Genomic DNA, 12,318 nt, shown 5'->3' with positions numbered 1-12,318 from the left:
TGCGCCTGAGGGACGCGCGAGGCTCCGCTGTGTGAGGGGCAGCGCGTGGCCGCCAGGGGGCGCTGCGTGTGTGGAGGGGGGGACGGAGGTGATGGGGCTGCGGCGCGGGGCCGGGCCGCCAAGGGAAGCAGTGACGCGAGTTCGCGCGCCGCCCCGCGGTGTGACGCGGCGCTGGGGCGGCGCTGTAGCCAGCATGGCGGAGGTGGCGGCCGCTCCCGCTGCGCCCGCGACCCGCAGCCCCCGGCGCTGAGCCGGAGCCGCGCCGAGCTCGGCGGCCGGGCCTGCCTTTATTCCCCTTCCCTTTCTCCCCATCCCTTACCTTTACCTTCTCCCGCCATGGCCGAGCCGGCGGCCGCGGGTATCTCCTCGCTGCCTCGCGAGGTCCGCGAGCAGCTGGCCGAGCTGGAGCTGGAGCTCTCTGAAGGTGAGGAGCACCGGGATCCCTCCCGCCCCGCCCTGCCCTGCCCTGCCCTCGGGGCGCCGCGGCTCGACCTCGAGGCTGGGGGGGCTCCGTGTGGGAGGGCTGAGGAGTGGGAGCGAGTGGGGCTGAATGTGGGGCTGTGCGAGAGGAGGCCCGGGCCCTGGAGGGGCCCTTTACGTCTGTGCGTGTGAGGGGGGGAGGACAGGGGAGAAATACCTCAGTGTGTGAGGAGAGAAAGAGCTGAGGGTCGTGTGTGTGTGTGTGAGGGAGGGGGGTCCTCTGCGTGCCAGGAGAAGGGTAGAGGGGCCATTCGTGTGCGTGGAAAAAGGGGAGGGGAGTTGGAGGGTGGGGAGAAGAGGACCCCTGTGAGGAAACGGGGGCGGCCCCCGCGCGGGTGGGCCGGGGGGGGGTCCGGGATCGCGGGGCTGTGCGGGGCTCTGTGCGTGAGGGGGGGCTGCGCGGAGCTCTGCGGGCCGCTCTTCTTCCGTGGCCTCAATTCTGTGCCGTGTGGGCTATGGATGTGGGCTGGGAGGGACTGACAGCGGTGCGGGGGCTCGAAGGGCCCTCGGGTGAATAGCAGCGCGCAGCCGGATGTGCTTTCAGCCTCTGAGTTCTTTTCCGTAGCTGTTATCAGGGCGACGCGCACACTTTTTGCTGAGAACAAAACCCACCGAGTTTGTTTCCCTTTCTGTGTCTTTGTTTCCTGGAGCTCACAGTGCTGCAGAGCTCTGGGTGCGCATTGCCAGGTGCCCATCGGCGCTGAGCTCAGTGCCACAGCGCTGCCTCGTCAGGAGAGACCACAGGGGTGCAATAATCCCCCCATCATTAACAAACTGACACAGATCGAGCTGCAGTACCACCTTTGCTCTGTTGCTTTGTCCCAGAACATAGAGAACATAAAGGAGACTGTTTACAGCTGTGAAGGTTTGAGTTCCTCTCTGAGCCTCCCATGTTGGTATGCAGTGCTCGATGTACTGCCGGATGGAAAGGCAGTGGTAGTGCTTTTTAACACTGCTTGTCTGTGGTTGGACTTAATGCTGCCTGTTTGCTTTTGTGAGTGTGTGTGTGACTCTTTTATCCAACTTTTCCCAGGTAGTGCTTTCTGCAAACACCTAATGAAATAACCCTACCTGGCGTTTGCCTTGGGGTACTCCACACCAACAGAGAATTGGAGAACATCCTCTTTGCTCACTAGAAATATGATGAGAAGTAATTGGTGGGCTTTGGAAGAATTGGCTGAATGTTTTTAAGCGTTTGCTTCTATTTTCTGCAAGTTGTTCCATGCGATACTGAAAGACTGTTCTAGTTTGAGCCGCTGGCATACAGCAATGCAAGCTGTGCTTGTTAAAGTCGTTTTGGTAGAAGGGCTAGCTGTGACATCATGATAATCTTTACAAAGCTCCTAACAGCTTAAACTTCCATGCTTTGGAGCGAAGTTTCCTGTGTTATGTAATTCTGTGCACACTAAATCCATTACCACCTCATGGATTTAATACCCCACGTTTTAACGTGTGTATTGTGGGTCTCTGTGCCAGTCTCTTCCTATCAGAGAGCTCTGAGTGCAGCTGATGGTGTGTGGCCTGAGAGAACCGAGGGGACCTGTGGGGTTGGGGGTGGCATCAGTGGGGTAATGCCATTGAAAAATACACCCTGGTTTGAGACTTCAGCATAAAGAGTTGGAGGTGAATGGGTGCGCTGTTAACTGGGCACAACTGCGGGGCTGTTTGTAGTAAACAATATTGAATGGAAGCGTTCTATTAAAAATGGCGGCGGCGCTTGCTGTGTAACTGATCAGCTCTCGCTCAGATAATAGCACTTGATCCTTCCTCCCCTCCTAACTGCGGCTTTATTTTCTCAGATTGTCTCTTGTGTGCTCTGTGAATGTTTCACTTGGGGTTTCTACACATGTCTTTAGGAGCGGGAGAGGAGCTGTACCTGCAGGGGACCCACATTCAGCCCTCCTAACACAGGGCTTGGGAGCTGGCCATGCCTTGATGGGTGATCCCGTATGGGGAGTGCTGAGCAGACAGCGTGAAGGAGGGCTGCCCTGCAGGTGGGCTGGGAGCACAGGCACTGTGGGCTTTGTGTGGTGCTGTGTCCTCACTCACCTTCATGGCTTGCAGAATCGGTAACAGCATGGGGGAGAGAGAGTATTAAAATCTTATCTGACGTTATGCTTGTGGAAGATGCTGTATCTGCACGTAGGACGGAGAATGGAACAGAAGGACTGATTTTAATATATGCTTAAAGTAGAAGTCATAGTTTGCCATGATCTGCTGTGAGACTTCCTTCAGAAACAGTCTGTGGACAGAACAGCGCTAATTGTGCTAACTGTAACTGTGCCATCTCTGCACTGTTCGTCCACTGCGCCTCGTGGTCGGCGTGGAAGTAACAGCAGTGCCATTGCTGAGGAACTTGAAGTGTTCCAGCAGCAGAGTGGGACACGTTGCAGGAAGCAGTAATTCTTTTTCCATTAACTGAAATTGCTTTCATTTCTTTCTTTCAGTCTTTCGCTGTGTGTCCTTATTTGGCCTCAGTGATTGATTTGCGTTTAACTCGTTTATTTCTAAATGAGTTTAGATAAGAATTCAGTTGTCTTCTATAATGCGTTACATCCAAACCTCGAACAGCACATTTTACAGAGCGATTCTTTACAGGAGGGATCAGTGTCATTGCCTCTAATGAGAATGATTAACTGTATGTAAGCAATGAATTAAGTCATGGAGCTACGTGGAACCTGGAACCTACTGATTACTCATGCTTTCCTTCTTTTCTTACTCGAGTTTTTATTCCTTTCTTGTGCTTTTTTTTCATCTGTCAGTAACACCCACATTATGCATCGGTAATGATGGGAAGGGCTGGCTGTGTGTTTGCATCTGCTGCTGCTTGATGAGAAGTGCCAGGGATACGAACTTTACAGAGGACTTACCCAAACTGTTGATAAGGCTCAAAGAAACGAACAGTCCCACATTTCTCTGAGTGCAGGAGCTCAGTTTTACACCTTTGGGGCTGAGCCACAGCTGTGTGTGATGGTGGCTGTGGATGCTCCCTAACAGCTTTGCTCTCAGAGCTCGGTGACTGCATGAGATCCTCCATGTCCAATCTGAGATGTTGGCCCTGGAGTGCAGCAGCGCTCAGCATGGAGGTGTCCGGGTGATTTGTGCTTTAGGGACAGTTCTCAAGAAGCTCTTCTCACATCAACCTCATTGCAGCTGTGTTAAATAGCACTTGCAATAATAAATAATAGCAAACTTGGGTATTGCCGGTGGTCCGAGGTTTGTGCTGCCTGCACAGTGAAGGTTGTTCCCTTGGTACGGTGTGGGTGGTGGTGGCCCTGGAGCTGCTGCACTGGAAGTAGGACAGCTTAGTGCTCTCCTGGAGGGCTGATTTGGCTGCTGGCTTTTGTTTGACTGCGGTTTCTGTCTGTTTTTAAGCAGTAAAGGGATGTGAGCGGAATGAACTTCAGCTCGTGACATCTGTGAAAGTATGAGGTAAGGGGAGAGGGAAAACCCCGCCTAGTAATAATGAGGAATTCCTGTGATTGCAGTTCAGGCTCTGAGCATGATTTGCCCTTTCTGGGTTATGTGACAGCGTTATCATATCACTGCTCTTGCTTCATGTACAGAAGGAGGTGGTTTCTGTTGACTTTTCTGGTTAAACATCCATTTGGCTGTCTGGTTTGTGATTCGGTGTGGGTGTTTCTGTGAATGGCTCCGCACACCTGTGTTTGTTCCTTCTCTGCTGATTGTCTCTTGCCGGAGAAGCCAGGCAGAAGGAAGCTGTGCATAAGGACTTCCAGAAGCAGAAGGGATGGTGGCTGGTGTGGAAAACGTGGTATCAGCAGAACAGCTGAAACCCGGGGCTGAAGGCCAGCCAAATAGGATAGAACCTTACTGGAAGAAAACATGTTGACTCAAGCAATTGGGTCAAGTCTTTGTTTTGTTTGGCTTGAAAAATTCCTGAGGAATCCGGGTGTTTTTCTCTTCCCTCAAAAGCTGTGCTTTTCAGTTTTCATTCTTTGATTGCCAGGCACCCATCAAAGTAGGAGAGGATCTTTTTAATAGATGGAGTAGATGAATTATGGAATCTAAATAGATTAGGGAAGAACCAAAGAAAGTAATTGACAGAGGAAGATTTGCTGACGTGGAGTTTGCTGAGTGGGCAGAGAGGTTTCACTTCAGTTTTCTCCCTATTGTTCAGAGGGGAACTGTGACTGTAGCAGAGAAGAGGCTGAAGGAAGCCTATGAGCGTAAGCAAGTCAGATCTGATTGTCTTGTAGCTAGCAGGACTCACAGGTGGTTTTTGTGCTTTTATGCAGCACTGCACCCACAAGTCCTGCATTAGGCAAAACTGGTAATGGGAAAGCTTTTATGTTGCTTCTTTAATTTACCTGCAGGACTGCCAGCAGATGGGTACCAAATCTGCTGAGAAATCTGTGTATGGCTTTGACACAGCCTCTCCATACTCAGCCAACAAAGCTACAGTTCCGAGGCAGTGCTTTGAAATGCAGAAAAATCCTTTTGGAGCACGTCATGGAGAGCTGTACACACAAATTCAGAGGTGCTCATCCCTGCTTCATTTGGCTCTACCGAGATCCTGATAAGAGCCTTCATTTCTAATGTTATTGTGTTAAGCGTTATGGCAGGGAAAGAAGTGGTGTGAGCGTGGTAGCCAGAAGGAAATACAGCTCAAGTCATCGTCAGCAGAGGAGCAGGGCAGCAGAACTGTCCCCAGTCCATCAAACAGAAGGTCTGTGAGGACATCACATCTATCCTGTGCAGATGCTCAGAGCAGAGTGCTGAGTGATGAATGGTTTGGAGAAAGTTAAATGCTATGATTGTGACTGGGAGTAGGTTATACTGTGCAAGAAAAGTATTTGAAGCATCCAGGTTAGTATAACAAAGAACAGTCAGGAGATTTTAAGAATGTGCATCTGGTTGCATTGTTGCTCCTATTCTTAGGAAATGAGGTGCAGGTTCGGGGCTATTTTTAAAAGCTGCAGCTCTGACCCTTTGCCCTGGGGAGAGGAGGAAATTAGAGGCTTTAAAGGCACTCCTCCACCTCCTCCCTTGCTTCTCTGAAGCCTTGCTGGAGTTAGAACCAGTTTTCCTCAGCTGGGCGGAGGGGACATCTGGTAGCAATGATTCTTGTGTTGCCTTTATGCTTCTTACTCTTACTACTGGTGCTGTTTGCAGTTTCAGTTGGATGCTTAGGCTGGAAGTGTTGATTGGAGCTGTAAGCCTGACGCATCTGCAGTAAAACTCTCTCTTTTTTCTCGAGGTGTCCTAGATCTTCAGCTTTCTATTTTAGATTCTGTAGCATGAAACATTAAGGGGTAGACGTGATGGATGGCAGCAGAACTGTGTGCAGCTGGGTTGCAGGTCTGGCAGGCATGCATCTGCCTGGAAAGCACTTGGAGCTCCATAGAGATGTGGGCGTGCAAAGGACCCCGTGTGTTTGTAGTTCACTGGTACTGTGTCAGAAGGGGTGATGGGTTCCTTCCGGATTCCCTCTCTCTAATTAGTTCTTGTCATGAAGCTTTCTATTCATTGGATTTATCATGTTTATTCAGTGGCAAGTTTCAGAAGCCAAAGAGTGAACTAATGGTGAGACATCCCAGAGGTGCAAGCAGAAGCGGAATGCTTTCCTGTTTTGATTTGCCTGAAATATAATGTCCAGATAATTTCTTCACATGGTTTTCTTGAAGCTGCTTGCCTCAAAGTGACCAAAGGCACTTTGTGAGCTCAGTGCTCTGCTCAGCTCCTTTTGGGACCTTGTTGGGCAGTGGGACTGAAGTGTTATTCTGTTAACGTTGGTTCAATCCAGCTTTTTCTTAGATCTTACGAAGTCAAGGGAGAGTCATCAGGCCAGGGTGCCTCATTCTATTAATTAGAGTGGAAGATTGTTAAATTTGCACCATGTGAGAGGGAAATGGTGATTTATGGCTAACGGCTGCTGCGCCTTCCATCTGCTACACTAATTTTCCCATTACGTTTTGATGACAAGTCCTGGGCAAAGCCTCACACCTGTATTCCTCACTCTGAGTAACGCTCTCCACTGCTGCTTTTGTCTCTTGCCTGCATTATTTTTTTGAGTAAAACACCCATTTCTATCTGCATGCACTTTTTTTCCTTTAAACTGCAAAGCTGAATGTGTCCGCAGCACACCTCAGTGTACACACACAGGTTATATTTGCACCAAAGACAGTCAATGTAAGAGTGCCTTGTGCTTTTGGCTCTAGTGAATGAACACCTTGTTTTATTTAGTGTAACTTCTGAGAGAAAAGAAAAGGCTTGCTTGAACTTTTAGAACTTTTCTGCCAACAACAACTTTTTCTAATTCTTTTGGGCTTGAAAAGTGCTGATACAAACTGTGTGAATTCCATGGGGGTGGGAGCCCACAGAGCCTGCAGGGCATGCACTACATTTGGGAGCCTGGGATGTGAGTTACTGCTGCAGTGATCAGCTGCTGAGCCGTTCAGAATCATTCCTCAGCAGTCAGACAACCTGTGTCCAGCAGCTCCGTGTCCCTGGGGAGCAGCAGCAACCAAGAGAATTGTATCCCAGCCTGATAAAATTAGGTCTTCTGTAATCTCTCTCAGGGCAGCCGGATGGCTGGCTGCCTTCAAAAACATATGTTATAATGCAGGAGTAATGCATTCCATTTCGGATGGCTGTAGCCGTGGGAGCAGGGTGACTTAGTGGATAAAGCACTCCCATTTTGCCTCTGGGATCAGGACTGATGTCAGACATTGGGTCTAAAGTGCAGCGCTGGAAAAGGATTGTTTGGGATGCTTTGCCTCTCCTTTGCCACTGTACCTTAGTCATAAAGGATTTGGAAAACAAAACCTTCCTGTTGTTGGAAATAAAGCACGTATTGCAAAGAGGACTTAGCTGCAACCTAGAAATACACACAGTCATTCTGCATTATAAAGACATACTTTGGAATAGCAGCGCTTTTGTTCCTCTAATGTAAGTTTATAATACATTTCTCTCCAAGCAGCACAGGGGAAAGAAGTGTTGGTTGTGTCTTGTCCCTGCGCCTCCTGGCAGCTCATGCACTGAGGGAAGGCAGGACTGCCATTGCAGCCACGCAGCTCTAATGCAGGCACTGCTGTTCTGCTGGGAATTGATGGATCACATCATACTCCACTGTCTGTTGCTGAATTTCATCAAAGGAAGTCAAGGATAAGTATTTTTCTGCTATGAGTTTTCCCTGTGCTCAGTAGCTGTAGTGCCAGGAGGATGGATGGTGCGATGCAGATGGCAGTGAGCTGTGGTTCCAGGTTTCTGGGAAAGGTAGGGTCGAGTGAGGCTGTGTTAAGGAAAGTTTTGTGTTGCTGCTGTCTCACCTGTACTACCTTCAGTGCATCAGCTTTTCATTTAGAGTGCTGACTGATCTTTGAAATGAAGAACCTTTTCAAATATGAAGCACCTTTTTGGGAAATTCTGTAACCTCCTGGCTGAGCACAGTGATGAATGCATGTATGTCAGTGTGGGGTTCCTGATAAGAGTGCTTTCCTTGCCCCGTCGTCACGTCTTCATCGTCACCTTTCCCTATAATTACCCGCTGGGAGCTGTACCTGCTTCTGGAAGCACTGATCATGTAGATATGCTGCCCAGCCAAAAAAAACCCTGGGGGAGGGGAAGATGCTTTGAAGTTTTCTGGTCACTTTCTAGAAAGAGCGATGAGCAAAGCTGAATGGTTGTAGAGGTCACTCCTTGCCTTTCTGGGAAGGTGAGATGTGTCGCTTACAGGTCTGTGCCGAGCTGAGCTCTTGCCACGCCATGCACTGTCACTGGGCAGGAGCAGTGAGCAGGAGCGTTCCTCCCAGGAGCTGGCAGTGACACAGCACATTCCAGGCACTGCTTATTCACCCTGTGCTGGAGAGAGCAGTGTCAGGTGATTGAACGGAGATAAGACTGCCTAGATCCTCGGTGGAGGAATAAACAGCTTCCATCTTCTGTTTGTGCCTTTGGATGGAGAGGTTTGCTTCAGCGGGCTCCTTCCTGTGTGCGCTGTGCAGTGCCCTCACCCCACAGCCACATCCCCTTACAGAGCTTCTGGCAGCAGGATTGGATCCCACCTCATCGTGGTCCCTGCTCCGTCACCAACAGCCCATAGTCTCAGCTGTGTGCTTTGTGGAGCTGTGAGCTGCAGGGGACAACTGATTAAGCTTTTAAGAATGTATGTTTCCTTTTCTAAAAAAGAGGAAGTTGAACCATTTACTTCATTCTGTGTGCAGTGAAATGTTGGTTGTAAACGAAAGTTATGAATTATTTTTGTACTGTTATTAAAATCTTTCTGGCAATCCTGAAGAAACCACTGAACAACACCAAGTGAAGCTGGGGTGGTGTTAGCAAAAAGGAGATCTCAGAGTGCTCATGTCAATGGTTTGGGGTTTTTTCAGACTGAGACCTGTGTTTATTCTTAGGGCAGAAACTTTAAGTGATCCCTTGTGGATTAAAAGGAAAAAAGAAAGCAAACAATTCTTATTGTAATTAGAATGAAAACCTCCATGCTTACACAATGTCGGATTGGAAGTTGCTCCAGTGAAAAGAGGGAAGTGCTGTTTTCAGTTTGCAGGCAGGAAGCCGGGATGCAAAGAGCAGAGCTCAGCAGCAGAGCAGAGCTCTTGGACACTCAGCCCCAGCTCCGTGCAGTCGGGTGCCTAAAGGCTGGCCAGGGAAGAGCTGGAAACATGCAGCCTGGTAACTGCAATGTGTCTGCACAGCGTGCTGAGCCCGCGTGGCTCTCTGCACACTCAGGTAGTCTCAAGTTCAGTGCTGACCATGGTGGTGTGTTTGGGCTGAGCACATTGGTACAACCTGTATCTGTGGAATTGCCCCTCTCTGCTTTAAGTTCCTGAGTCCCTCTTGAAAGTTTCCTGAATTAAAAAAAAATATGCATTTATATCCTGTTTTGTAGAAAAGAAGTCAATTATTGAGTACTAAAGCAGGAGAATCGTGGATGAAGACAAAGCAAATGAGTCAGATATAAATAATCCTATTATGTCTTGGCTGCTGCCACACCTAGAAACCTTGAACAAACACTGCTGTTCTGCCTGGCCATTCCTGTGTTTGATACACTTTACTTGTTAAGTCCTGTTTTAAAATTGCAGCATGTAGAAGTGGCGTAAGGCTGCTCACCATGGGTGTGAAATACTTAAGAAAGTTGCTTTGGTCACTTTGAGCACAGACGTAGATGTCTGAGCACAGCAGATTCGCTGTCATTGTTCCCCCAGATCAGGAAGATCCAGAATCTCGGAGGTGCTGCTGATGTGGAGGGCTATCAGAGCAGTTCTTGTATTGCTGTAGGCCCTTGAAAAAGAAAAAAAAGAAAAGCCTGCCTACAGCAGCAAACAGGAAGATGTAATTCCCCTTTGGCTTGTGTGTATCCAAAGGTTATTCCTTGTGTAGAGCCTCAGTAAAGCACTTCTGGTATATCTCGTGGTAGCACGGGAGGTGTAAAGAGAGGTGTTTGGATCTAGCGGAGTCATATTTGATGTATTGTGATTACTGTCATGTGCCTTCCAAGGTGATTACTTACTTAAAAGCTCGTCTCCTTTGTGCTTCCATGGTGGATAAGTTGATTTTAAGGGAATCTGAATGAAAACATTTTTGGGAAATTAAGAAAGCCAAACCCTTTCTCCTCAGCCCACATTCTGGTCCTGCTGCTGCAGCTCCTTCCAGGGCACAAAGCCCTGTCTGCCAAGGGTGGCTGTCACCACTTCCAGGGCTTTTTAGGGGAGGTTAGGGCTGGGTTGTTGGTTCATGTCCAAACATGTACTGTTTGCTTCACATTGTTCTTCTGTACTGGCTGCTGTCCTCTGGGTTTGTACTGGGCTGTGAAATGCCATCCTTCAGCCCAAAGGAGTTGTCCAGATTTGTCATGTGTGTGCTTACCTGCAGTGATCTTTCTCAGGTTATCAATGCTACACTGTGATAGCTCATGATACTCAGCCCGTGTATTTCCCTTGAGTGAAAAAGTAATTTCTTGTGTTAAACTTGATGGAGAAAGCCACATAGAAACAAAGGTTCATGTCCTGACAGCTCTTCAAGGCTTTGCTCACAGGGTCTCCCTCTTCTCCTGTGACAAAGGCAATGCTTTTCTTTCCATGTTCTGTGGACTGAAATGGATGCAGCAAAGCAATGGGGGAGGGGAGCAGCACGTCAGGCAGAGGGTGGTGGTCAGAATGTGCTGAAGGAGCAGAAATCATAGAATCATAGAATGGCATGGGTTGGGAGAGACCTGAGAGATCATCTAGCTCCAAGCCCCAGTCAACTGCCAACTAGGAATCCATGCAACTGCTTCAGACAATCCCTTCAAAACATTGGAAGCAGTCCAGTGCCACATGAGATGCCATAGCTTGGCCTGTTCTCTTAGGAAAATTATTGTATTTCTGTTCTTTTCCTTAGTACCTCAGAACTGCTTCCTGTGAACAGTAAAATGGTGTGAAAGGGACACAGACGTAGCACAGCACTGCAGGCTGTGCTCCTCTTCCAGCCGGGACAGAACTATTTGGGCAGAAGGATAAAAGCAAAGGCTTGGCGTGGGGAACTGGGGAAGAAGTAAGTAGTCTGCTGTTAGAAGTGAGTTTGGCTGCAGGTTATGGCAGCAACACAGCTTGGGGTGTGCTTGCTGCTTTGTGCTGCTCTTACCATGCAGTGACAGCGTCGGTTATGTGGGTCCAGCCACGGGAGCTGACAGCCTTAAAAAATGAGTAGTATTTGAATATTTGACATAGAAGAGAACAGCCTGCAGAGCAGTCCAAGAAGAGAAGAATGAAAGGAACTAGTGAAGCAGAGAGATTTGGGCAACGTAAAGCTGCTTTTTCTGTCGTTCTGCTTTCGGGAATAGCTATTTTAGAATAGCTTCCATTTTCTGTGGGTGAAGTGTGACAAAAAGTCTCCAAAAGTTATTGTTGCATTGGAGCAAGCCTGCAGTTGTTGGGTTGTTTCCATGTTTTGAAGGGATTGTTTGAAGCTGTTTCATGGAATCCCAGCTGAAAGGTGGATTTCTGCTCCTTCAGCACATTCTGCCCCAAGCAATTGCAGACAGCATCTCTCTTCTTAACTCACTAAACCAGTTGATGCTTGAGCTTTGAACATACCGTCTGCTGTTTAAGTGTTACATGCTGTTAGATACGTAAACGAAAGGGACTGTGCTGGTTGTTCCAGGGAGTTAGCTCATGGAGGGGAAAAGCTGACTTGGATTTCCTGTGATATCCTTTACCTCTGATTGTGCGAATTCAGAGCCTCAGAGCCGTCCTGCGTTATCTGTGGATGGAGGCATATATGAAAAGGAAGAAGACAGCTAGGCCAGGGCAGCTTGCCCATTGCTCAAAGCCTTTGTTAGAGACCAAAGGAAACCTGCTCCCATTTAGGCACTAGTACAGCCCCAGGGGCTTTCTTGGCCTCATATGTAAAGAAGATGAAGGCAGCCGCATGGAAATGATTGCACACTTTTGCATGTCAGTCTACATTAGCTTTTTAGACCCTGGTTGTTGTTTGAATGCTAGGATCTTGTGCTTAATTCTCAGAGTTTTCATCCAGTGGGTCTGTTAGTGCAGCACTTAACCCTTCTGGTGAAGCTGAACCGTGAGGAAAGGATCTTCTGAGTGACAGCGCTGACAGAACCGGTCTGCTATGGAGCTGCCCCAGTCCTGTCTGTGACTGTCCTGGTCACAGGGAAGGAGATGTCTGCGGCAGTCAGGGGCTGCTGTGTGCCTCTGATGGCTGCTTTCTCCTGGTGATAAATTCCTACTTCTTGATTTGCTATGTCCTTAAATTAAAAAAAAAGGGGGGGGGGGGGGGGGAGGGGGAGGAAGGGGGAGATAAAAACTCTGCTCTCGAAATAAACTTCAATTTTAAGCTGGTGAAACTAAGCAAATTAGT

The 12,318-nt window shown here is 48.6% G+C and overlaps 1 protein-coding gene and 1 non-coding gene across 3 annotated transcripts in view; both read left to right on the top strand.

Annotated features, from left to right (window-relative positions):
- Positions 1-167: 167 nt before the first annotated feature.
- Positions 168-12,318, top strand: part of DIP2B (disco interacting protein 2 homolog B) — a 62,161-nt gene continuing 50,010 nt past the window's right edge. For both annotated transcript variants that reach the window (XM_004949722.5, XM_004949723.5), the window contains exon 1: positions 168-424. In XM_004949722.5, the coding sequence (XP_004949779.1) occupies positions 337-424 (88 nt within the window). In that variant the 5' untranslated portion in view covers positions 168-336. The remainder of the gene's footprint in view (positions 425-12,318) is intronic.
- MIR1668 (microRNA 1668) lies at positions 2,459-2,548 on the top strand. The gene has a single exon (NR_035161.2). It is a non-coding gene; the product is annotated as a microRNA 1668 (primary transcript).

The sequence above is a fragment of the Gallus gallus genome, chromosome 34 (assembly GCF_016699485.2).
Source record: "Gallus gallus isolate bGalGal1 chromosome 34, bGalGal1.mat.broiler.GRCg7b, whole genome shotgun sequence".
In the NCBI taxonomy this organism is placed as follows: domain Eukaryota; kingdom Metazoa; phylum Chordata; class Aves; order Galliformes; family Phasianidae; genus Gallus; species Gallus gallus.
This window is presented reverse-complemented; position numbering and strand designations above follow the sequence as displayed.